The sequence below is a fragment of the Ipomoea nil genome, unplaced genomic scaffold (assembly GCF_001879475.1).
Source record: "Ipomoea nil cultivar Tokyo-kokei standard unplaced genomic scaffold, Asagao_1.1 scaffold2279, whole genome shotgun sequence".
In the NCBI taxonomy this organism is placed as follows: domain Eukaryota; kingdom Viridiplantae; phylum Streptophyta; class Magnoliopsida; order Solanales; family Convolvulaceae; genus Ipomoea; species Ipomoea nil.
Genome location: NW_017618707.1, coordinates 3,158,957 through 3,180,892, shown reverse-complemented (window position 1 = coordinate 3,180,892; position 21,936 = coordinate 3,158,957). Strand labels below are relative to the sequence as shown.

The 21,936-nt window shown below is 34.3% G+C and overlaps 5 protein-coding genes across 6 annotated transcripts; 4 read left to right on the top strand and 1 right to left on the bottom strand.

The window, feature by feature from the left end:
* Positions 1-1,707: 1,707 nt before the first annotated feature.
* LOC109150551 (probable glutathione S-transferase parC) lies at positions 1,708-3,040 on the bottom strand. Its single transcript, XM_019298485.1, has 2 exons — positions 2,643-3,040; positions 1,708-2,336 (listed from the first exon to the last, which is right to left on the bottom strand). Exons 1-2 carry the CDS (start codon positions 2,961-2,963, stop codon positions 1,992-1,994), a joined length of 666 nt encoding a protein of 221 aa, XP_019154030.1. The 5' UTR covers positions 2,964-3,040; the 3' UTR covers positions 1,708-1,991.
* A 1,939-nt stretch (positions 3,041-4,979) lies between these two features.
* Positions 4,980-6,638, top strand: LOC109150547 (ribosomal L1 domain-containing protein 1-like). The gene has a single exon (XM_019298480.1). The coding sequence runs from the start codon at positions 5,060-5,062 to the stop codon at positions 6,365-6,367; it is 1,308 nt and encodes a 435-aa protein (XP_019154025.1). The 5' UTR covers positions 4,980-5,059; the 3' UTR covers positions 6,368-6,638.
* Positions 6,639-11,786: 5,148 nt separating this feature from the next.
* LOC109150549 (probable glutathione S-transferase parA) lies at positions 11,787-17,522 on the top strand. 2 transcript variants are annotated; one of them, XM_019298482.1, is made up of 4 exons: positions 11,787-12,173; positions 12,992-13,334; positions 14,893-14,897; positions 17,402-17,522. In XM_019298482.1, the coding sequence occupies exons 1-2, from the start codon at positions 11,847-11,849 to the stop codon at positions 13,331-13,333; spliced, it is 669 nt and encodes a 222-aa protein (XP_019154027.1). In that variant the 5' UTR covers positions 11,787-11,846; the 3' UTR covers position 13,334; positions 14,893-14,897; positions 17,402-17,522. The 2 variants fall into 2 exon arrangements, with proteins under 2 accessions (XP_019154027.1, XP_019154028.1); XM_019298483.1 differs by lacking the exon at positions 14,893-14,897 and having other exon boundaries at positions 12,992-13,333; positions 17,378-17,502.
* On the top strand, positions 16,278-17,502 carry LOC109150550 (probable glutathione S-transferase parA). Its single transcript, XM_019298484.1, has 2 exons — positions 16,278-16,718; positions 17,042-17,502. The coding sequence occupies exons 1-2, from the start codon at positions 16,392-16,394 to the stop codon at positions 17,381-17,383; spliced, it is 669 nt and encodes a 222-aa protein (XP_019154029.1). The 5' UTR covers positions 16,278-16,391; the 3' UTR covers positions 17,384-17,502.
* A 1,790-nt stretch (positions 17,523-19,312) lies between the features above and the next one.
* On the top strand, positions 19,313-20,471 carry LOC109150548 (glutathione S-transferase U19-like). Its single transcript, XM_019298481.1, has 2 exons — positions 19,313-19,742; positions 19,819-20,471. The coding sequence occupies exons 1-2, from the start codon at positions 19,410-19,412 to the stop codon at positions 20,158-20,160; spliced, it is 675 nt and encodes a 224-aa protein (XP_019154026.1). The 5' UTR covers positions 19,313-19,409; the 3' UTR covers positions 20,161-20,471.
* The last annotated feature ends 1,465 nt before the right edge of the window (positions 20,472-21,936 follow it).

Here is a 21,936-nt window from a genome sequence, read left to right as displayed (position 1 = left end):
CTCCGTTCGTTTATGTTCGGTTCGTTAACAGCCCTAGCTATAATTGAAACTTATTTTATAATATAATAATAATAATAATAATAATAATAATAATAATAATACTCCGTAATATTTTAGTATTATAAAATAGGCCCATTTAAGTATTATTGCCTTTATTGGCAAGGTAAAGCTCGACTAAAGTAGTAAAGTGCAGTTGACTGATAATATATTTGCAAGGCTTGCAAATGTAATAAACTTATGTGGTAAATAAATATATATTTCTTTGTCTTATTATTTTGTCTTTTCTATTTATTACTCATTAGTCAAAAATAATATTTTTATTTTTATTTTTATTATTATTGTCTTATAATTTTTAAATTTGATTTTTATGTTTAATAGTATTTTAATGTAGTTTTAAAATATATAAAATTTAATACTAATTCTAAACTGAATCTTATAAAAAATTAAATTATAAATAACTTCAATCAAACCTTGTTAACCGAATTCGACACATAAAATAAGATAGAGAGATAGTTATGGCAACCCACACCCGCGTTATTTTTTTATTAGTTATGGCAACTTGCCATCCACACCCAACAACGCCACGCCTCTACTGAGGCTCGATTTCATGACCTTCCATATGAGAAATGTCACTACATGCTATCTGAGCACAAAGTGTTTGACCGGCATTATAAGATTTTGTACTTTTCATTTTGTGTAGTTTTATTTTGGGATCAGAAAAGTGTACCAAACGGCCTCTTAAAAAATCTTTTTCCATGAAATTTGTTTTTCATCCAACCAAAACCCCCTTAGTGTTCCTAAAAAAAAAAAAACCCTAGTTTGATGCTGTATTTATTATTATATTATTATTACTATATTATTATTATTATTATTATTATTATTATTATTATGTTTACCCTTTTGGTCATTTTACATGTTAACTGCTAATCTAAACAGCTAATTATTTTACCAAAAATCTTTTTACAAGCGCTAGTCAAACACGCTAACACAATCCACTATTCGTTAACGGCTAATACAATCTGCTAACTGCTAATTGCCAAACAAGTGGTCAAAACCTGCTAACACAATCTAGGGGTGTAAACGAGCCGAGCCGAGCTCGAGCTCGTTAATGTAGGCTCGGCTCGAGTTCGAGCTCGGTAATTTTCGGGCTGCTCGAGCAGCTCGATTGTTCGAGTTTGAACTCGAGCTCGATTTTGACATTGCATTTGACCTATTTAATAGGTTTGATTTAAAATTCAAACTACTTTGTTTTATCCATACATAAATAATAGAAATTTTTTAAGGATTTTGAGATTAAAATTTTAATTTCTAATTGTCATTTTATATATTATATCATATTATGTATTATATATTATATAGTATATGGCTCGCGAGCGGCTCGATGAGCCACGAGCCTAGAATATCTAGGCTCGGCTCGATTACTAAACGAGTCGCTCGAGCTCAGCTCGAGTTCTATTTTGACCGAGCTTGAGCCGAACTTTGACCGAACTGCTCGGCTCATTTACACTCTAACACAATCCGCTATTCGTTAACCGCGGATACAATCCGCTAATCGCTAATTGCCAAACCGCTAATACAATCCGCTAACCGCTAATTGCCAAAAAACCCGTTGTGTGCACAAGGAGACGGTGGCATTTGATCCGATATATATGAAAAAGTGAAAAAAGTAGCAGGGTATTACATTCCAAATTAAAAGATGTAACATTCTATGGACCAAACTTTATTCTCATTATAGTGCAAGCTAAGTAGTAAAACAGAATATGTATACTTCCCTTTATATTTTAGTGGAGGGAAGAACACTACTATAACATTTGCTTATTTTCCTGAATGTGGAGAAGCATACATGCATGCTACATATTAAACCTACAACAATGTGCCAAAAGACATGGCACAACATTCTGATCTGCTATATATAACTGATCAATTTATTATATATTTTATTGATTCATTATATTATTTATTGTATGTCTATAGTTGTACGTTCTGGGTGGCTAGTCAATGCCAAGCCTCTTCTTCATCTGGATGACAAAGTCATGAATTTTGTGAGGATCAGCAAGGGATTTGGAGACACTCTCTTTCTGCATGCACCTTTTGGCCCATCCTACAAGCTTAGGGCAGTGTGCCTCTATGCTGAAATTCCCATGTTTCTCATAAGTATAGAACCAAGTGTAGAATGGGATGAGAGCCACATCCACAAACCCAAAGCTTTCCCCTCCAAAAAAGGACTTATCTCCCAATTCCCCTTCCAATAGCTTTAGGCAATCTATCAACTCTTTCTTGGCTGCTTCTTGCTCTTCCCCTTTTGTTGCCCATATTCTCCTCCCACAATCATAAATCTGCATACACATATACATACATACAATCCCATCAGCATGGAAAACTTGGTGTCTGCACCGACTTAACTCAATAGTTTAGTAAATAATATTTGAAAGAGGTGACAGTAATATGGGGACTGGAGATTATGGTCAAAATGGACAGATCCCTTAACTTGTGGGGACCAATATTTAACTCTGTCTATTGTGACATTGAATCACTGTGATTTACATCCTCCCTGTCCAGCCAGAACGGGGATTCGACTTTTTTGAGAGAAGCATGCAACACTTGGGAAGAGAACAAATTAAAATTTGTATTAACATATATACCTTTTTGTCAATAAAATCAGCCCAGAACCTAGCTTGAGCTCTGCTGTAAGGGTGAGAGGGCAAGAGGGGAGACTTGTCCTTCCAGATTTCATCAATATACTGGACAATGATGAGTGACTCGCAAACCGGTTTGCCATTATGAATCAGAACTGGAATTTTCTTGTGAACCGGGTTCATCTCCAGGAGAAGAGGACTCTTATTCCTCAAGTCCTCTTCCTTGTGCACGTATTGGATCCCCTTCTCTGCTAAAGCTACCTTTACCCTCATCCCAAACATGCTTACGTATGAATCCAACAGCACAACCTCCTCACCACCTGCCATTTCCGTCTACAAGTATATATAATTAATTAAGTAGGTTTATATATATATATGAGTATCAGAGAATTGAAGATGAGTGGGAAATTAAGATGGTTGGAGGGTATAAATAGCGTAGAGAAGAGGATTATATTGTTGGTAGGTTGGGTAAGGTATAATCGAGATGGTTGTGGATAGTTCTGGTGAAGAGGCGTGGCAACTTCTAATACCGCCCTGCATACTTCAATTCTCGTATTTTCTAGGACTTCTTGACCATGCATTGGAATATACTCCCGGATCACCGTTCCATAATCTTTATCACTTCAATTAACTGGCAAATTATATTGTGCACGAGGACGCATAATGCATTGTACATCTTGATAAAAATATCGTTTTGGTTGTGTTTCGTTTTTTATTTTATTTTATTTTATTTTTTTTAAATTTCGATTTTCATTTTTACCGTTAACTTCAAAAACGATAAAACTTATATTTTGAATGTACATAAACTCATAACAGAATACACATAATCTAACATAATACATAATACACATAAACTCTTGACATAATACACGTAAACTCATAACATAATACACGTAAACTCTTAACAGAATACACATAAACTTTTAACATAATACACATATAAAATCTGAACATAAGAGTTTATGTGTATTCTACTATACAATTCTGTACATACAAAACATGACATTTTCTTTTTGAAGTTAACAGCAAAAACGGGATTTGTGCCAGGGCACACACAATATAATTCGCCCCCAAGCCCCAACCTGCATCGGGTGAACTTTTTTAAAATTCACCCCTTCTCCACCGATGCGGATGCCCACTACAAGTACCCATAACTTATTATCTTATTAAAAATTTTACAATAATATTTAAATTACTTACACATAATAAAATACTCCGTAATAAAATTCACTAGTTATATTAAAACATAAAATAATAAAAATATTCAAATATAATAACTAAATTATTAAATTTTTGAAAATAAACTTATTAGTTTAGAATTAAGAATAGTAAAAATTTAATGTTAAAAAGTTTTCAAAAATTTATAATTAATTACATACTACTCTTAGTATTTATTTTACTATACATACACACAAATACATACACATGGTGAGTCGCATGTGAGTACTAGATGGATTTTGTACATAAAATTAAAATTCAACTCGATTCACTGCGAGTTTAATTTTTTTTAAACTTACCCAACCCACCATTAATTATTACCCAAAAAATTCAATTCATACAAGATAAATTTTAGTGAATATTCACGGAGCGAATTGAAATTGTCATTCCTAGATCTACGGTAATGGTATAACAATTGCATGCAATAAGAAGCATGATACATGGTATAAATTGCAAATATATATTTTTTTTAACAGAAGAAAGGAGATACCCACATACATAACTACGCCTATTCAAACCTTAGACCTCCCGGATATCCAATCGTTATGCTGTGCATCCGCATGCACCATGCATGGTGCATACGGATCTCAAAACGACGTCGTTTTATTAAAAAACGCGCGTCTTCCCTTTAAAAAAAATTCAGGTTCGATTCCCAGCAACAACATTATATTGTTCATTCATTCTGAAATTTTAGTTCATAGATTATGGAATTATAGTTCATTGATTATGGAATTATAGTTCATCGATTATGAAATTGTAGTTCATCGATTCTGAAATTTTAGTTTATAGATTATGGAATTTTAGTTCATTCATTCTAGAATTTTTAGTTCATAGATTAGATTATGGAATTATAGTTCATCGATTATGGAATTTTAGTTCATATGTTGTTGCTGGGAATCGAACTTGATTTTTTTTTTTAAGGGGAGACGCGCGTTTTATTAAAACGACGTCGTTTTTGCATCCGTATGCACCATGCATGGTGCATACGGAATAATTTGCCCTGGATATCAGTGACCACAAGCCACTTGGTATAAATTGCAAATATTTTGATGTACACGAACTAATTTGCCGTGGCCCAATACGGCCCATTTTCTCCAAAGCCCAAAGTCTACTTATTCCCTTCTTCATCTCTGACCTAAAGGCTAAAACCCTTCTCACTCTTCTCTCAAAACCTCCGAATTACCGCTCACCGTCGCCGACCCTCAATGGCTATAGAAACTCCAGCAATACCTGCCTCCGCCGGCGCCGCCGACGCTAAAGTTAGCAGAGACATCGTAGAAAGAGCCGTCAACGCCCTACTGAAATGGAAAGACGCACAATCGAAGGAGCAGGCGCCCCAGCTACTCCCAGATGACGAATTCGTCTACCTCAACATCACTCTCAAGAAAATCCCTCCCAAGGCCCGCGTCAACCCCTTCCGAATCGCCCTCCCACACGCCTTACACGACCAAGCCTCCTCCGAGTGTTGTCTTATCATCGACGATAGGTCCAACTCCAATCTCACCTCCAAGGACGCGAAGAAGGTAATAAAATCGCAGGATATATCCGTTAGCAAAGTCCTGAAACTCTCCAAGTTGAAGACAGATTATAAGCCTTTTGAGGCAAAGAGGAAGCTCTGCGATTCGTACGATGTGTTCTTGGTGGACAAGAGGATTGTCCACTTCCTCCCTAAGCTTCTGGGGAAGCACTTCTTCAAGAAGAGGAAGTTGCCTTTGCCCGTGGACTTGACAAAGAAGAACTGGAAGGAGCAGATAGAGAGGGCGTGCGGGTCCGGCTTGTTTTTCCTGCGGACTGGGACTTGTAGTGTGATGAAGGTTGGGAAGCGGGCAATGGAGAGTGGAGAGATTGTTGACAATGTGGTGGAGGCCATCAATGGAGTTGTGGAGTATGTTCCCAAAAAATGGGGTGGTGTGAGGAGCTTGCACTTGAGATTATCCGGTTCTGTGGCCTTGCCTTTGTATCAAGGATTGCCGGATATGAAGCTGAAAATTATGGGGGCTAAGGATGTGGAGAGAGGGATTGGCAGCAAGGAATCAAGTGATGATTTTCCTGAGGCTAAGGATAGTGGGAAAACTGAGGAGGTGGGCAGGAAAAAGAGGAAAGGGAGGCTTCATGAAGTTCGATATATGGATGTTGAAACGGGTGGAAGTGAATTGTCTAGTGACAATGAAGATGGTGAGAATGAGACTGAAAAGAATAGGGATTTTGCCATTGTTAAGGGAAATGTGGAAGAAGAAAGTGATGAAAAAGAGAATGAGATGAGCAAAGGTGATGATTTGGTTCCTGCTAAGAAAGGGAAGAAGGGGAAAACTCAGAAAGGGAGTGATTTGAGTGGTGAAAAAGGGAGTAAGAAAGTGAGAAAGGGGGAGAACAAAGAGGACAAGAAACAGAAGAAAATTAAGTCATCTATAAAGTCTGATGATGAATCAGGAAAAAGAAAGAATGTGGTTGGGATGAAGTTGAAAGAAGTGCCAACCAAACTGAAGAGCAAGAGAACTAAGAAGAGCCAGTGAGTAGACTCACTTTGCCCTGATTTGAGAAATTTTGTTGTGATGTGAACTTTAAATCAATTATTGCTCATTGTTGTTTTATAGCAGTTTTGGCTTCTCTAATTGCAGGATGTCGGTCTGATTTTGATTTTCAATCTTTATAGCTATTTATATGTGGAATTTCTGCGTTGTCTAAACAGCTTGGGGTTTTCTATATTAACTGTTGAAGAACCTGTAGAATTCAGTACCTTTGCAAAATTATTAAGATTTTATCACTTTTTTTTCTTAGTTCTCCTTTTGTTTCGTTTTGTCTGAATGTACTATACTGCGTTGCTGGAAATTCCACATGAATGCCTTAGCCTCCATACAATTAGCATACCATATGTTGATCTTGTGTATCCAGATTGTTATTACTGTCTTATGACTGACTTGAATTATTTAAAGTGGGAAGATTGATGAACCCAGAACTTTTGAAGATGTTCTTGTTCTTCTTGTTCTTGAGTGATCCAGGTATGTACGATAATATAGCTGAGGACAGGACATGTTGGTACTCTGGAAGAATGATAAAGATATATTCCCATTCTTTGGTGTTTAGTTTTCCAAATCTTTTTTACCTGGGTAAATATCAATTACCCTACTAGCTAACCTTGCTTTTGATAGTATCTTGTCATTTATTTAGTTATTTATTTATTTGAGTTCTGCATATCTGTTTATATATCTTCTTATCTTGCCTTTTAATGGGGTTGGGGTTCTGGGAACTCTATATTCTAAGTTTATAAAGGTCAGAGAGGGCTTTCAAATCTTGTGCTCAGAAATTCATTACTCCTGGTGCTTGTTGGTATTTGAAGAACTGATTTTAAACTGGAAATTGTTTAGAATGGGTTTTAATTATCATGCAGTTTGAAATTCCTTTTAAATAAAAATTTTCTGTCACATTTCCCTCTGCATTTTGGTTATCTATATATTGTGAAAAGTTGAAATATGTGTTTGATGATGATTAGGTACACATCCTCTGGAAACATTAGAAAATAGAATCAGGAAGGAAAAGTGGCAATATTCCTATTAAATTAATAAATTCTCTATAGAATAATTGAGGTATAAAGTTGCAGAACACGGTGATGTTGTAACCAATATTGCAAAAATCACGACTAGGCAGTGGTGACCGGCTGCCTAGAATTTTGATAGAATCACGGTTCTAGGCAGTTTAGGCACTGACTAGGTCATGACAGACTAGGCGGCCTAGGTAGATATTTAGGCTGTTGATTTTTTATTTTTTTATTTTTTATTTTTTATTTTTTATAAATGGGTTATTTTGTTCAGTAGACGTTGTTTTTAGCAAAATAACCTTAAATTATTCAAATTAGAAATTGAAATTGAAATTGTTCAAATTAGAAATTGAAATCAGATGCTCTAATATTAATACTTTGTGAATTGTGACTTTGATTATTAACCATGAAAATGCATTGAGCCACTCATCTAAAGAAAGTGCATTTAGACCCTTCATGCAATTTGTCTCGAGTGAGGTTACCAATAGGTAATTAGTTTTTTTAAAAAAAGGTTTCTTACTCTTCGACTCTCCGATTGTCATAGATTTGGAGTCTCAAGTGAGGTTACCAATAGGTAATTAGTTTAAAAAAAAAAGGTTTCTTACTCTTCGACTCTCCGATCGTCATAGATTTGGAGACGAGAGATAGCATTGGCGGCTGCTCCGCCACTAAAAAAAGATAGCATTATTGCTTCGCCACCATCGAACTCTTGCTTCGCCACCATCGAACTCTTATTCTTCTCTCCCACCCAAAACACTGCAATATCAACGCTACCACCCTGAGCTAAGCTAAAGATCTGACGAACATCTTATTGCTGACGCTGTCTCCATTTGCCTCGCAGTCGTCGCCCATCGTCCGCCGTCGCAATGCCATCCAATCGATGATTTTCAGAACACTCAAAGTTTCGTCGTCGTGTTTCTCCGAGTTTGGTCGCCGTCGCTACTCGTGGTCGTAACGTCGTCCGTTGTCAGAAGGGTAGTCGGGAAGCCTTGCCTCGCTTCCAATCCATGGAGACAAGACAATCTCCATGGATCTAATTCGGTGGTCTTCGCTCACGGATCTGATTTGCAAGTCGTTGCCGTTTTTTTTTTTCTTTTGTTTTAAAATAATTTTTAATTTCTTTTTAAATTTTTTAATTAATTACTTGTTGGTAACCTGCCATTGGATGTCACTTAGAACAAATTGCATGGTTTTACAATGTTGAATAGTCTAATTGCATTTTTTTTTTGTTGAGTGGCCCAATTGTATTTTCATTAAATGGCTAACTTGAGCCTTAGGGCTCGTTTGGTTCGCGAAAAATATTTTAAGGGAAGTGGAATTGGAATTCCATGGAAAAACAATTACTAGGAATTTGAATTTCATTGTTTGGTTGGTGGAAAAAGAATTATTGAGAATACTAATTCTATTGTTTGGTTAGATTTTGAATTGTAAGGAATAATGAGTATAAAGACCTATATGCCCCTACAAATTAATAAAAGTAATATAATTTAAAAAGAAAGCAAGGGTAAAATAGGCAATTTATTCACTTTTTCTTCTCATCTTCCATGGAAAACAAAATCCTTGGTCTAACCAAGGATTTTGTTTTCCTCAAATTTGAGGAATTCATTTTCCAATGGAAAATGAATTTCATGAACCAAACACTAGAAAACAACATCTTCCTTCACTTTAAGAAAAATGTTTTCCTTTTGGAAAACATTTTCCATGAACCAAACATCCCCTTATTCCTTTTTTTTTTTTTTTTTTTTTTTTTTTTTTTTTTTGAGTACTACATACGGTTACAATATAATATATGTTCATAGCTACTTTCTCAACCTACTGAAGGTTGAAGCACAAAGAGTTAATATCGCCTTTACCAACATTCAAACCCATGATCTTCTTGTAGTCATGCCACTAGATCACAACGTCATTGGCAAAATTCTTCCACTATTATGAGCATAGTTATGGATTCAAATTAATAGTTTTAAAACTCATGAACTCCAATTAACAATATCACAATAGTTATAAGACCAAAAGTGAAATTTTCTCGTCTTCTTTATAAGTCCTCCATTATAAATCTCTGATTTGGAACACAAAGATGGAGTGCCAAGTGATGATGAGGTTGTTGTGTTGAATACATAGGGGAGTATGTTTGGGATGATGCTAAAATGGTAAATATTATGTAGACTTTTATTTTTTTACTCTTAAATTCGTTATGTAAACACTTTTTGAGGTCTCACATTATAAAAATAACATATTGTTATTTATCACTTCAGAGAATAAAAGTGAGGAAGTAGAATTTGAAAATATACATGATAAAACTAGGCTAAAAAATGACACTTGCTTAGACTTATGCAGCTTTCCCCTTGCCATTTGATAAGATGGTGCAGTAATCCAAAAAAAAATAAAAAATAAAAAATAAATAAAAAATAAAAAATATTCATGATTTTGTATAAAGTATACCTATTCTATACTTTCTCAAAATCTAAACTCTTACCACATGAGTTCAAAATCTATAACCACCCATTTGAAATGTTAATGGAAATGCCAATTTGACCAAAAGCTCCAAATTCATTTCTAGAAAAATTAATTGCAAAATAAAAAAGGAATAAATGATAAATTAGAAAAAAAAAAAAGAGATAATATTCAAATATTTGAAAGAGAGATATAAGGTGGTGAGGACGGACGGCAAATTATTGTGTGGACCATGAATATCAGGTACATTTTTAATATATTAAAAGTATATTATTTTTGTACTGAAGGTACATTATATAAAATAATGTATCCTTAGTGATGGGGTGTGGACCCAACAGGCTTAGGGCCCAAGAAGGGAAAACGGTCAAAGCGCAGAGAAAAAGAGGCCCAAAGATAGATCCAGGCCAACACAAGTAGTCGGCTCGAGTCGAAGGTCGGGGCGAGCGCGAGGTCGACACGAGTAGTAGGTCGGCCTTAAAGTAGCCGTTAGCATTAAAGAGACCTATTAAAACACCCATTTACTTCCCTATTCAAAACCCACTAAATACCCTCCTTATTTCTAATTTCCATAACCCCCCACATAAACTCCTATTTACTACCCAACTAAAGCCACCAGTAAATTCCCTACTAAATGCTCCAACGGCTATAGGTCCTATTTGGTAAAATGACTGTTAGCTGATAGCTGTTAGTTGTTAGCTAATCGTGTTAATTAGAGGGTATAAATAGTTGATAACATTAGCTGATTGTAATTTGTAGAAAAGTGTTTGGTAAATTAGTTGTTAGCTGATAGCTGTTTGGTATAATTTTTTTTTTCAAAAAACTAATTGAAAAAGTTGCTTGGAGTAGCTTTTTGAATTTTAGCCTTTTAGAGTTGCAAAAAGCTAATTAACCAAACATTTATATTGATATTTTAACTAAATCAAACAATTAATGATGGTCAAATAAGTCAAAATTGGCCTATAAGTCAATTTTTACCAAACAGGGCCATAATCTTGAACTTGACTAGCTATAAAAAGGAAGCTCATTCATCTTCACATGGGAGGACTCTCCCAAGAAGACCACCTACTATTCTCTCTTAGGAAGTCATATCAATCTTCCACAACCACTCTTCCCCTTACTAGAAAATTCTTCCTACACCACTCTCCTAAGAAGACTCCAACATACACAAGAGAAGACTCCACCCTTCTTCCACATGAAGAATACTCCACTCAAGACTAGAAAGAAGCATAGTAGCATACTCCGTCTATGTATAAAAAATAGCCATACCTCATGTATAATACACAATAAAATAGTGAAGTCTTTAGGCTTGACACCGCCCAAAAAGGCTCGCGGTTTTCACCTTTCGGTTTCCACGTAAAAATCGTTGAGTCATACTTCTTCTATTTTAGTAGCTTCATTTGAAAGGTGAATCCACCAACACTTAATATATTAAAAATGTACTTTCAAAAGATGTACCTTATGTACATATATAATGTATCCTTAGTATATTAAAAATGTATTTTTTATTTATGGTCCACACAATTGTGTGGACCATGGTCCATGCAATAATGATTGGGTGAGGACAGAGCACAACTTGTGTGCAAATTATTGTGTGGACTATGGTGTACACAGTGCTTTATGGATCATAACAAAAAATTATTTTTAATGTACTAAATATAATTATCTGTGTATTGAATATACATTATACAATATAATGTACACTCAGTACACAAATAATATACATCCCCTGAATACAATATATACATTTTTAATATACTAAAAGTACATTATTTTGTATTGAATGTATATTATTATTTTATACTATACAAAATATGATTCACACAACTTATGTGAACCATGATCCACAGGGCTTGCGTGGACCATGGTCTAAACAATAATGTTTGCAACTTGTGGCTATCGAGTATCCACCAGTACCTACTAGCAGCCATCCAGTCGACATAACCCAAGAAATATCATCTATATATGTTATCTTAGTCTCTCCTCAATCTCTAAATTGAAACACAAAGATGGCTAGTGATGGTGATGATAAGGTTGTTATATTGGATTTACACGTGAGCATGTTCGCGATGAGGCCAAAAATGGCGCTCGCTCTCAAAGGGGTTCACTACGAATCCAAAGAGGAAGACTTGAGGAACAAAAGCTCACTCTTGCTGGAGATGAACCCGGTTCACAAGAAGGTCCCTGTTCTCATTCACAACGGAAAACCCGTCTGCGAGTCTCTCATCATTCTGGAGTACATCGATGAGGTCTGGAAGGACAAGTTTCCATTGTTGCCTTCGGATCCTTACAAGAGAGCTCAAGCTAGGTTCTGGGCTGATTTCATTGACAAAAAGGTATATGTAATTACTGTAACGTTTTCCTGTTATATCATTATTATAACATTAGGATAAGTTAGATAATATTAAGTATTTGATATGTGGTGCAACACTAATAACCTAATAGCTAAACTACCATTATAATTAGGAGTCTAGTTAGGGTTTAGGAGATCTAAAGACATACAACCATAATGATGGCCAATTGTTATATAAGGTCACTAGTCCTGCTCACACTATACCTCATACACCATCTAGAGAGATCGAGCTGAGCAAAGTGAGAGGCAAAATACTGGTGTAATCTCTGCAGCAGCCCGGATCGCTGGAGGTTAGTTTCTAGGATCCATGTCATAGAGTAAAAGTGAGGGAATTTAATTTGGAAGTACATGTAGTAGAACCGGCCGGATAAGGGTAAGTCCAACACCTAGCCTCTTGAAAATATGATGACAGTTTATAAAGAAATAAGTCCAGCACCCTGCCTCTTGAGCCTCTTGAAAATATGATGGCAGTTTATAAAGAAATAAGTCCAGCACCTGCCTCTTGAAAATATGATGGCAGTTTATAAAGTTGCGCTTTCACTATTAACTATAGCTAAATATTGGCATAATGGTACGCGCTTGAACCTAAAAAGAAAAGTGATATCGGATAAGTATAAGGGAATTGTTGGGTAGAGACCGGTAAAAGGACCAAGTCTAGCATCCTGCCTATAGAAAATACGATGACAGGGAAATAAAGTTACATTTTCACTACTAGCTAGCGTAGCTGTAAGCGTTTGATCCTAACATTTCATTTCTTTCCCATTTTGATCAATAAATTGTTTTGGGTATTTATGTATTCAGATCTATGACTGTATAAGGGCATGGCTGTTTAAAACCAAAGATACAAAGGACATTAAAGAAGAACTGGTGGAGAACCTGAAGGTGTTGGAAAGGGAGTTAGGGGAAGAGGCATATTATGGAGGGGAGAGGATTGGGTTCTTGGATTTGGTTCTGGTTTCATACTACACTTGGCTGCTGACTTTTGAGAAAGATGTAGAGTTGATCATGGATGCAGAAATTCCAAAGTTGAGTGAATGGGGCAAAAGATGCATGCAAAATGAGAGTGTGTCCACCTCTCTTGCAGACCCTTTGAAGGTCTATGACTTTACTCTGCAGATGTGGGAAAGGATTGGCGTTGCTTAGAGCATCTCCAAGGAACAAGGCAAATCAAAGATAAAGATACATAAATAAGCATATTATGTACTTTGTGATGCATTAATTAAGCATATGTAAGAAGAATATGATAATTCTCAAAATTAAATATAATGGATATTATTGTGTAATAAAATAATATTTATAATTATATTTTATATTAAAATATTTAAAGTTATAATACATCGTCATAATTTATGAAAAAAATAAATTATTTGAGTGAAAATATGCTATTTGTGCACGAATTTATATACTTAGGGGAATGGAAAGAAGAAGAAATCCAAAGAAAGAGATGTAGCATAAAGAACAATAAATTTGAGAAAAGAAGAAAATGATTTTTGGTTTGTTGCAAAAGATCTCATTACAAAAATGGATTTTGTCCTAGATGGCTTCTATCACAACGACAATGAGAGAAGCATATGTGAGAGTGTAGAGATGTTAAGGCTTTTCAGTGACAAATTTATCAATTCAATAAGCTAGTAGGGAAACATGTTTTACATTTCACCTAATTAGGACCATTTAGTTATGAGAAAAGGCTAATTACCAAACACCCTCATTTTTTTTTTTTTTTTTTTTGGTCCCCTATTATAATTTTTATTAAGTTAACGTTAATTTCTGTGGTAATTTGATCTTTTACCATCTTAATTTTCTTTTCTTGTTGAAAAAATGCTCATAAATGATACAATAAACAATAATATGATAGGCTTTTTTAAAAATTTATTTTTTTCTATATTGTATCCTCTATTATGTCATTTATGAGATTTTTTTTTTTGTGTGTAGGAATAAAAGATTAAAACTGTCCAATTATTCTTGAGGAGGAGAACCAAATGTGTAATGCCAACAAAGTAATAGGACAAAATATGGTCAAATTAAGGGTGTGTTTGGTTCGTATATAGAAATCGGAATCAGAATGAGTATCAAATACTTGGTAATAGTAATGGGTTTTGGTGAAAGTATTTAACATGTTTGGTAGTATAGTGGAATGGAAATGGTTACTAATAGTAGTAGTGCTTGAGAATGAATAATGAAATGAAACCCTTATTGTATTTGGATATGGGTTTTTCAATTGATGCGGTATTCGAGACTCATAGTAGTGTTCTAAAAACTTATCAACCAAACAACAACAATCACTTTCATATCCATTCTCATGGACAAAACCCACCAACCAAACACACCCTAAAAGTGACTAAATGCAGTATTGTTACAATAGTCGTGAGACTAAAAGTGAATTTTTTTTTCTAATTAAACACATTAGAAAAAAAAATCACACTTTTAGTTCTTTAATTACTTTGGGTGTTGAAAAGTGGTCCTTAATTATTTCATGAGTTGTTGATATGAATTCTTTTTTTTTAAAAAAAAACTTGTAGAGCAAATAACTATTCGTTTAAGCGAACATTAATGCTAGATGTTCTTGTAATTTTGCATAATATTTTTTCTTCTGTTTTCCTTTGTTATCATTTAACCAATAGTAGAACAGCAATTTTTCATGTTCTTGGGTTAAAAATGAAATTTAATTGCATTATAAGTTGAAAGATTATATCTACAAATAGATAATTAAGTAACCAAACTTTATAATTAACTAATTAAGTGATGAGATAATTAATGAAACAAATGTGTTGATTTTATAAATAAAAGATCAAATGCACAATAATTAAAGAAGTAAAGTGCAATTTTAACTTCCCAATAGTCAATACATTATATTGCGGAGTAATGCTCTTCAGTCAAAGAGGACAACTTTTTTTTTTTTTTTTTTTTTTGGGGGGGGGGGGGGGGGGGGGTGTGGGGCAAAGGTAGTAATATTGTTCCCAAACTATCTTTCTATATTAAAGAAGTAAAGTGCAATTTTAATATTGGGAAATGTAGTAATATAATTATAGTCCTCCCCTAGACCGCATGCATTGAATGATTGAGACACGTTTGGGAAGAAGCTCTCAGGTCAAATTATCGATGAGAAAGAAGCCAAAAAATTTTAATGGCTAAAATGATAAGAGAAAATTTGTCACCCACTGCTCTGTCCTATTCAAGCCTGATCATTATTCACCTTATCGCCTTTTGGAACGGATTCACTACCTCAGAATTGAAGAGAGATTCCACAATACGTATCTATTCCGATTCCAAATTCCTTCTTGACTTCGACTTCAGTGTCCTCTCATCAACCCATGTTGCAAAACAACCAATAATTATACTAATTATACAAAATCTAAACTAAAACAACTTAATTATAAGTTCTAATTAACCGCACCCACCATTGGTATGTTTTTGAAGTCTTCCAATTCTAATCAATGCCAACATGACTTCAACTCCTCCCTCACCATCCATGGGTTAATTGAAAGTTATAATTAAGCTCTCTTGCTTTAGATGTTGAGTAATTAGTGTGACTATTGGTTGTTTTGTGACAGGGGTTGAGGAGAGGACATCGGAGCTGAAGTCGAGGTGGAATCCGAAATTGGAGCAAATATGTATCCTAGAATCACTCTTCAATTCTTAGGTGGTGAATCCATCTTAGGAGGAGATAAAGATAAGACGGATAAGATAGTTTGGTAATTTCACATTTATTAACACTCAATTTAGTCTTTAACTATATTAGTTTGACCTAAATTAATATTCGACTATAGTAATTTTACTTAATTTAGTCATTGACTATAATAATTTTTTTTTTATTTAGTTATTGATTCTAACAGTCGAAAACTCAATTGGGTAAAATCATCGAAATTGATGATTTAATTAAGCACAACAAGTCGTTTAGAACTAAATCAAAAAAATCATTATAATCAATGATTAAATTGGATATTAACTCAACAAATAAATAGAGATAATAAAATTAATTAAAAACAAGAGGGGGGCACATTTGTCCAACAGAGTATTTCTGTTTTATCTATTGGAATTTGGAAATAAGGTGAGGAGGACGAAGTAGACCTTGTGCCTATCTACCAACTACCCACTAGCAGCCAACCAGTCGACTTTACCCAAGAAATATCATCTATATCTATATATTATCAAATCTCCTTTTATCTTACTCTCTCCTCAATCTCTAAATTGAAACACAAAGATGGCTAGTGATGGCGATGATGAGGTTGTTCTATTGAATACATACGTGAGTATGTTCGCGATGAGGCCAAAAATGGCTCTCGCTCTCAAAGGGATTCACTACCAATCCAAAGTGGAAGATTTGAGGAACAAAAGCCCACTCTTGCTGGAGATGAACCCAGTTCACAAGAAGGTCCCTGTTCTCATTCACAACGGAAAACCCATTTGCGAGTCTCTCATAATTCTCGAGTACATCGATGAGGTCTGGAAGGACAAGTTTCCATTGTTGCCTTCCGATCCTTACAAGAGAGCTCAAGCTAGGTTCTGGGCCGATTTCATTGACAAAAAGGTATGTATATGTAATTACTGTTAGCTGTTGACCATATAACCATTAATGTGCAATCCAACTATCAGTTTAGGCTTGAACACATGCTTCAATTTGGTATAGAGCCAGACCAAAAGTCATGGGTTGTCGCGCCCACGTACGTGTTGCAGGTGTAATGTGCAATCAAACTATCAGCTTAGGCTTTTAGTGTTGATCATATAATCATTAATATGCAATCCAACTATTTAACATTAACATGCTTAGCTTCCAAATTTCATGTTTGATCCTAACATTTCATTTCTTCACCATTTTGATGAATAAATTGTTTTGGGTATTTATGTATTCAGATCTATGAGTGTTTAGGAGCATGGCTGTTTAAAAGGAAAGATGCAAAGGACATTAAAGAAGAACTGGTGGAGAATCTGAAGGTGTTGGAAGGGGAGTTAGGGGAAGAGGCATATTATGGAGGGGAGAGGATTGGGTTCTTGGATTTGGCTCTGGTTTCATACTATACCTGGCTGCTGGCTTTTGAGAAAGATGCAGAGTTTAGGTTGGAGGCAGAAATTCCAAAGTTGAGTGAATGGGGGAAAAGATGCCTGCAAAATGAGAGTGTTTCCACCTCTCTTGCAGACCCTTTGAAGCTCTATGAGTTCACTCTGCAGCTGTGGGAAAGGGTTGGCAATAATTGAAAATTTAATGTTGTATGCAAAATCCATTGGTCCAATAATGTACAATCGTGTGATATTGTTTCGTGTTTCCCAGCAGGATATGAATCCTTCTGCAATATAGCCATGGATTTTTAAATTCATATTATCAGTTTTCTTTGAATTTAAGATCAGTTTGATTGCCTATGATCTTGTGGTCTAGTGAAGTGATATATGTAGTGACTCTTTCAAATGGGAGGTCATAAGTTTGAACAATATTGATTCTTTGTGCTTCAGTAGGTTGAGAAAGTAGTTATGATTAGATATTACATCCTAACAGGGTCAGTAATACTAAAAAAAGGTTAGTATGATTTGAAAACATGGAAAAAACGAAGTCATTTTTTTTTTTTTTATAGTGTTTAGCTATTTAAAGAAAAATGAAATTAACAAGAAAATCTATTATGATAAAAAAGATGAAAAATATTTACTCACAACATATTTTTGGAATCTTTCTTTTGCATCCACTCACTCTCTTTTTCTAAGCTCTGTTTGGCACGTCTAACTGACCCTGTTATGATGTAGTATCTTGTTTCGTGTTTCCCAGCAGGATATGAATCCTTCTGCAATAGCCATGGATTTTTAAATTGATATTATCAGTTTTCTTTGAATTTAAGATCAGTTTGATTGCCAATGATCTTGTGGTCCAGTGATATGGAGTGATTCTCTCAAATGGGAGGTCATGAGTTTGAACAATATTGATTCTTTGTATTCGGTTGAGAAAGTAACTATGAACAGATACTACATCATAACAGGGTCAGTAGAATTAAAAAAAAAAAGTTAGTATGATTTGAAAACATGGAAAAAAAAGTCATTTTTTTTAGTGTTAGCTATTTAAAGAAAAATGAAATTAACAAGAAAATCTAGTATGATAAAAAAAGATGAAAAATATTTACTCACAACATATTTTTGGAATCTTTCTTTGGCATCCACTCTCTTTTTCTAAGCTCGGTTTGGTACGTCTAACTGAAAGTTAAAAATTAATAAGTTAGTAGCTAATAAATTAAATTAATTGAAATTAAAATATTTGATAAAATTAATTATTGAATTATAAAACTCTATTATTAATTAAGCCAAAAAAAAAAGTAATCAGTCCCCACAGATGTTTCCATTACCTCCTTTTAGGCTCTGTTTGGCAAACTTAGCTGAAAAGCTATAAGCTAGGAGCTGAAAGCTGAAAAAGAGCTAAAAGTTGAAAAGCTATAAGCTCAGAGCTGAAAACTGAAGAGTTGTTAAGCTAGCTGTTATGATTGAAAGTGTTTGGTAAAATTAGCTTTTTGATAAGCTGATAAATGTAAAAAAACTAAAAAGGACATCTTCATAAAATTTAAATTAGTTTGTTTACATATTAAAATTTAACATTTTGTCTTTAAAAAAATTAACATTTTGAAATAAAAGTATTAGCATAATCATGATCTAGCATCTCATAATGAAGTTGCAATATTGTCGCAAATCTCATAATAATAATAATAATAACAATAATAATAATAATAATAATAATAATAATAATAATATTTGCGGTGAAAGTTACGGATAAAGGAGAAGAGAAAAGGGTTTTAATTGAGAAGAGTAAATTATGTCATTTCTTTAAAATAATAAAGATAAAGATGGAAAAAAAGTTAGGAACCTAGGAACTTATTTTGAAACGCGTTCCAAAATAAGCTCTTATTTTAAGTTAGGAGCTTATTTGGGAACATTACCAAACAGAGCTTATAGCTTATTAGTAGCTTAAAATAAGCTATAAGCTTCTAAATAAGCTCTGCCAAAAAGTAATCAGTCCCCACAGATGTTTCCATTACCTCCTTTTAATCCTAAGGCCGGCTTAAAGTGGTGTAGTGGGGGCCCGCATATATTATCCCTACAAATCCGATTACTGCACTTCTCAATAATTGAAACATTACTCATCATCATCATCTGATCTCTATATTTCTGATCTTATCTTAGCTTAATTATATATATTACTCGATCTGATATCTCCTCTAAATCACTGAATTGAAACACGTACAAAACAAAGATGGGTAGTGATGATGATGATGAGGTTGTTGTATTGAGTTCTTACGTGAATGTGTTTACAATGAGGCCAAGAATGGCACTTTCTCTCAAAGGGGTTCACTATGAATTCAAAGAGGAAGACATGGAGAACCAAAGCTCACTACTCCTGCAGGAAATGAACCCGGTTCACAAGAAGATCCCTGTTCTCATCCACAATGGAAAACCCATCTGCGAATCCCTCATTATTCTTGAGTACATTGATGAGGTCTGGAACCACAAGTCTCCATTATTGTTGCCTTCAGATCCTTACAAGAGAGCTCAAGCTAGGTTCTGGGCTGATTTCATTGACAAAAAGGTACATATATATTATCCTTCAAACTCTCTAATCACTGTTTTTTTTTTCTTGATCTCTTATATATATATGTATGTAGATCTATGAGTGTTTGAAAGCATGGGTGTTTAAAACAAGAGATGAAAAGGCCATTAAAGAAGAGCAGGTAGATAACCTAAAGGTGTTGGAGAGGGAGCTAGGGGAAAAGCTGTATTTTGGAGGGGAAAGCATTGGGTTCTTGGATTTGGTTTTGGTTACATACTATACATGGTTTCTTGCTTTTGAGAAAGAAGTGAATTTGAGCATTGAAGCAGAATGCCCAAAGTTGATTGAATGGGTTAAAAGGTGCCTGCAAAATGAGAGTATCTCCAGCTCCCTTGTAGACCCTTTGAAGCTCTATGACTTTGTTCTGCATAAGAGGAAAATCGCTGGCGTACGTTGATTATATTAATTAGGAATGGAAATCATAGATAGCTGCAATATAATATAATTAATGTTGTTTTAATTTTGCAATATAATATCCATGACTAGTGTATACATACATTAATTAAGTTTAGAATTATTAAGAATTTGAGTTTGGTTGAATTTGTGGGACATGCATCCTCAGTCGTCTATGTGGAACATAACTAAAATTATTGCTAAAGGTTGGTAATATGTCACCAATGTCAGATCAGATAGAGACTGGAGTGCCGGCAACAAGATATATATAGATATATATTATAATAAATTGAGTGGACCTAAATGTTGAAGAAACATACATATTTTGTCTTGTAGAGGACTTTTGAAGGAAAGACATAATTGCATTAATAATCAACCAAGTGGAAGATTTGGGCCGGTGGAATAGATAATCACGACTCTTGGACAGACGGAGAATCAGTTGTCTGTACTAACATAGGCAAATTATGCTGTGCATCCGTATGCACCATGCATGGTGCATACGGATGCAAAAACGACGTCGTTTTAATAAAACGCGCGTCTCCCCTTTAAAAAAAAATCAGGTTCGATTCCCAGCAACAACATATGAACTAAAATTCCATAATCGATGAACTATAATTCCATAATCTAATCTATGAACTAAAAATTCCAGAATGAATGAACTAAAATTCCATAATCTATAAACTAAAATTTCAGAATCGATGAACTACAATTTCATAATCGATGAACTATAATTCCATAATCGATGAACTATAATTCCATAATCTATGAACTAAAATTCCAGAATGAATGAACAATATAATGTTATTGCTGGGAATCGAACCTGATTTTTTTTTAAATGGGAGACGCGCGTTTTTTAATAAAACGACGTCGTTTTGGCATCCGTATGCACCATGCATGGTGCATACGAATGCACAACATAACTATTGACTAACACATGAACTACATGATTTACTGACTTCTTGACATGGTGAACATACACGTTTCCAATGTCAGCCGCAATAATACGACATTGCTTAACTAACAAATCAATATACGAAAAGGTCTAAAAAGGACTTGATTATGTAGATATTGTACAAAATATTTTATAGGAAATGCTTTTGTTTTGCAGATATTATTGTACGCATTCAACCACGTACTTTGTTACAATGTAATCATAATTTTTAGCGATAACTTAAAAATGGCTTCACTAATAGTAATGAAGCCCTAGCCTTGCTTCTTTATTAGAGGAGTAAGCCTTGCTTCTTCATTTCTCCATTTTGGGCTTCACATGTTTGACGTCCCTCCAATTAACAACTTCTTTTTTTCTTTTAGTTAATTCCACATGTTCATTGTCTTTGGTGACAATTTCAAATTTAGTCTCAGACTATCGTTTTTGTCATTTAACATCCATTATTATTATTTTTTGGATACTTTTAGTCCTTCTAATGACTTTTTCTATTTTTAGTAAATGCATTTTTGTCTTTTCATATTTTTCAATTGTTATTTTTCTAGTTTCAATAAGTTTAATTGGTATAGAAATTTAGGTAACCTTTGATTTTTAGTAATCATATTTTTTAACCGATTTTTAGTAAAGTCCTTACCAATTAAACCGGTTGAAACCGGAAAAAATAACAAAAGAAAAATATGAAGAGACAAAAATATCCTTACTAAAAATAAGAAAAGTCATAAGAGTGACTAAAAGTGTCTAAAAAATAATAGTCTGGGATGTTAAATGACAAAAACGATAGTTGGGACTAAATTTAAAATTGTCACTCAAGACAAGGGAGCTCCTGTGGAATTA

What these genes read in the sequence shown, in the direction of transcription:
- LOC109150551 (XM_019298485.1), bottom strand. Translation starts at nt 2,963, where the DNA reads ATGGCAGGTGGTGAGGAGGTTGTGCTGTTGGATTCATACGTAAGCATG. An exon ending in CTGATTTTATTGACAAAAAG is followed by an intron (nt 2,337 to 2,642) that starts GTATATATGTTA and finishes ATGTGTATGCAG; the next exon opens with ATTTATGATTGTGGGAGGAG.
- LOC109150547 (XM_019298480.1), top strand. Translation starts at nt 5,060, where the DNA reads ATGGCTATAGAAACTCCAGCAATACCTGCCTCCGCCGGCGCCGCCGAC.
- LOC109150549 (XM_019298482.1), top strand. Translation starts at nt 11,847, where the DNA reads ATGGCTAGTGATGGTGATGATAAGGTTGTTATATTGGATTTACACGTG. An exon ending in CTGATTTCATTGACAAAAAG is followed by an intron (nt 12,174 to 12,991) that starts GTATATGTAATT and finishes TTATGTATTCAG; the next exon opens with ATCTATGACTGTATAAGGGC.
- LOC109150550 (XM_019298484.1), top strand. Translation starts at nt 16,392, where the DNA reads ATGGCTAGTGATGGCGATGATGAGGTTGTTCTATTGAATACATACGTG. An exon ending in CCGATTTCATTGACAAAAAG is followed by an intron (nt 16,719 to 17,041) that starts GTATGTATATGT and finishes TTATGTATTCAG; the next exon opens with ATCTATGAGTGTTTAGGAGC.
- LOC109150548 (XM_019298481.1), top strand. Translation starts at nt 19,410, where the DNA reads ATGGGTAGTGATGATGATGATGAGGTTGTTGTATTGAGTTCTTACGTG. An exon ending in CTGATTTCATTGACAAAAAG is followed by an intron (nt 19,743 to 19,818) that starts GTACATATATAT and finishes ATATGTATGTAG; the next exon opens with ATCTATGAGTGTTTGAAAGC.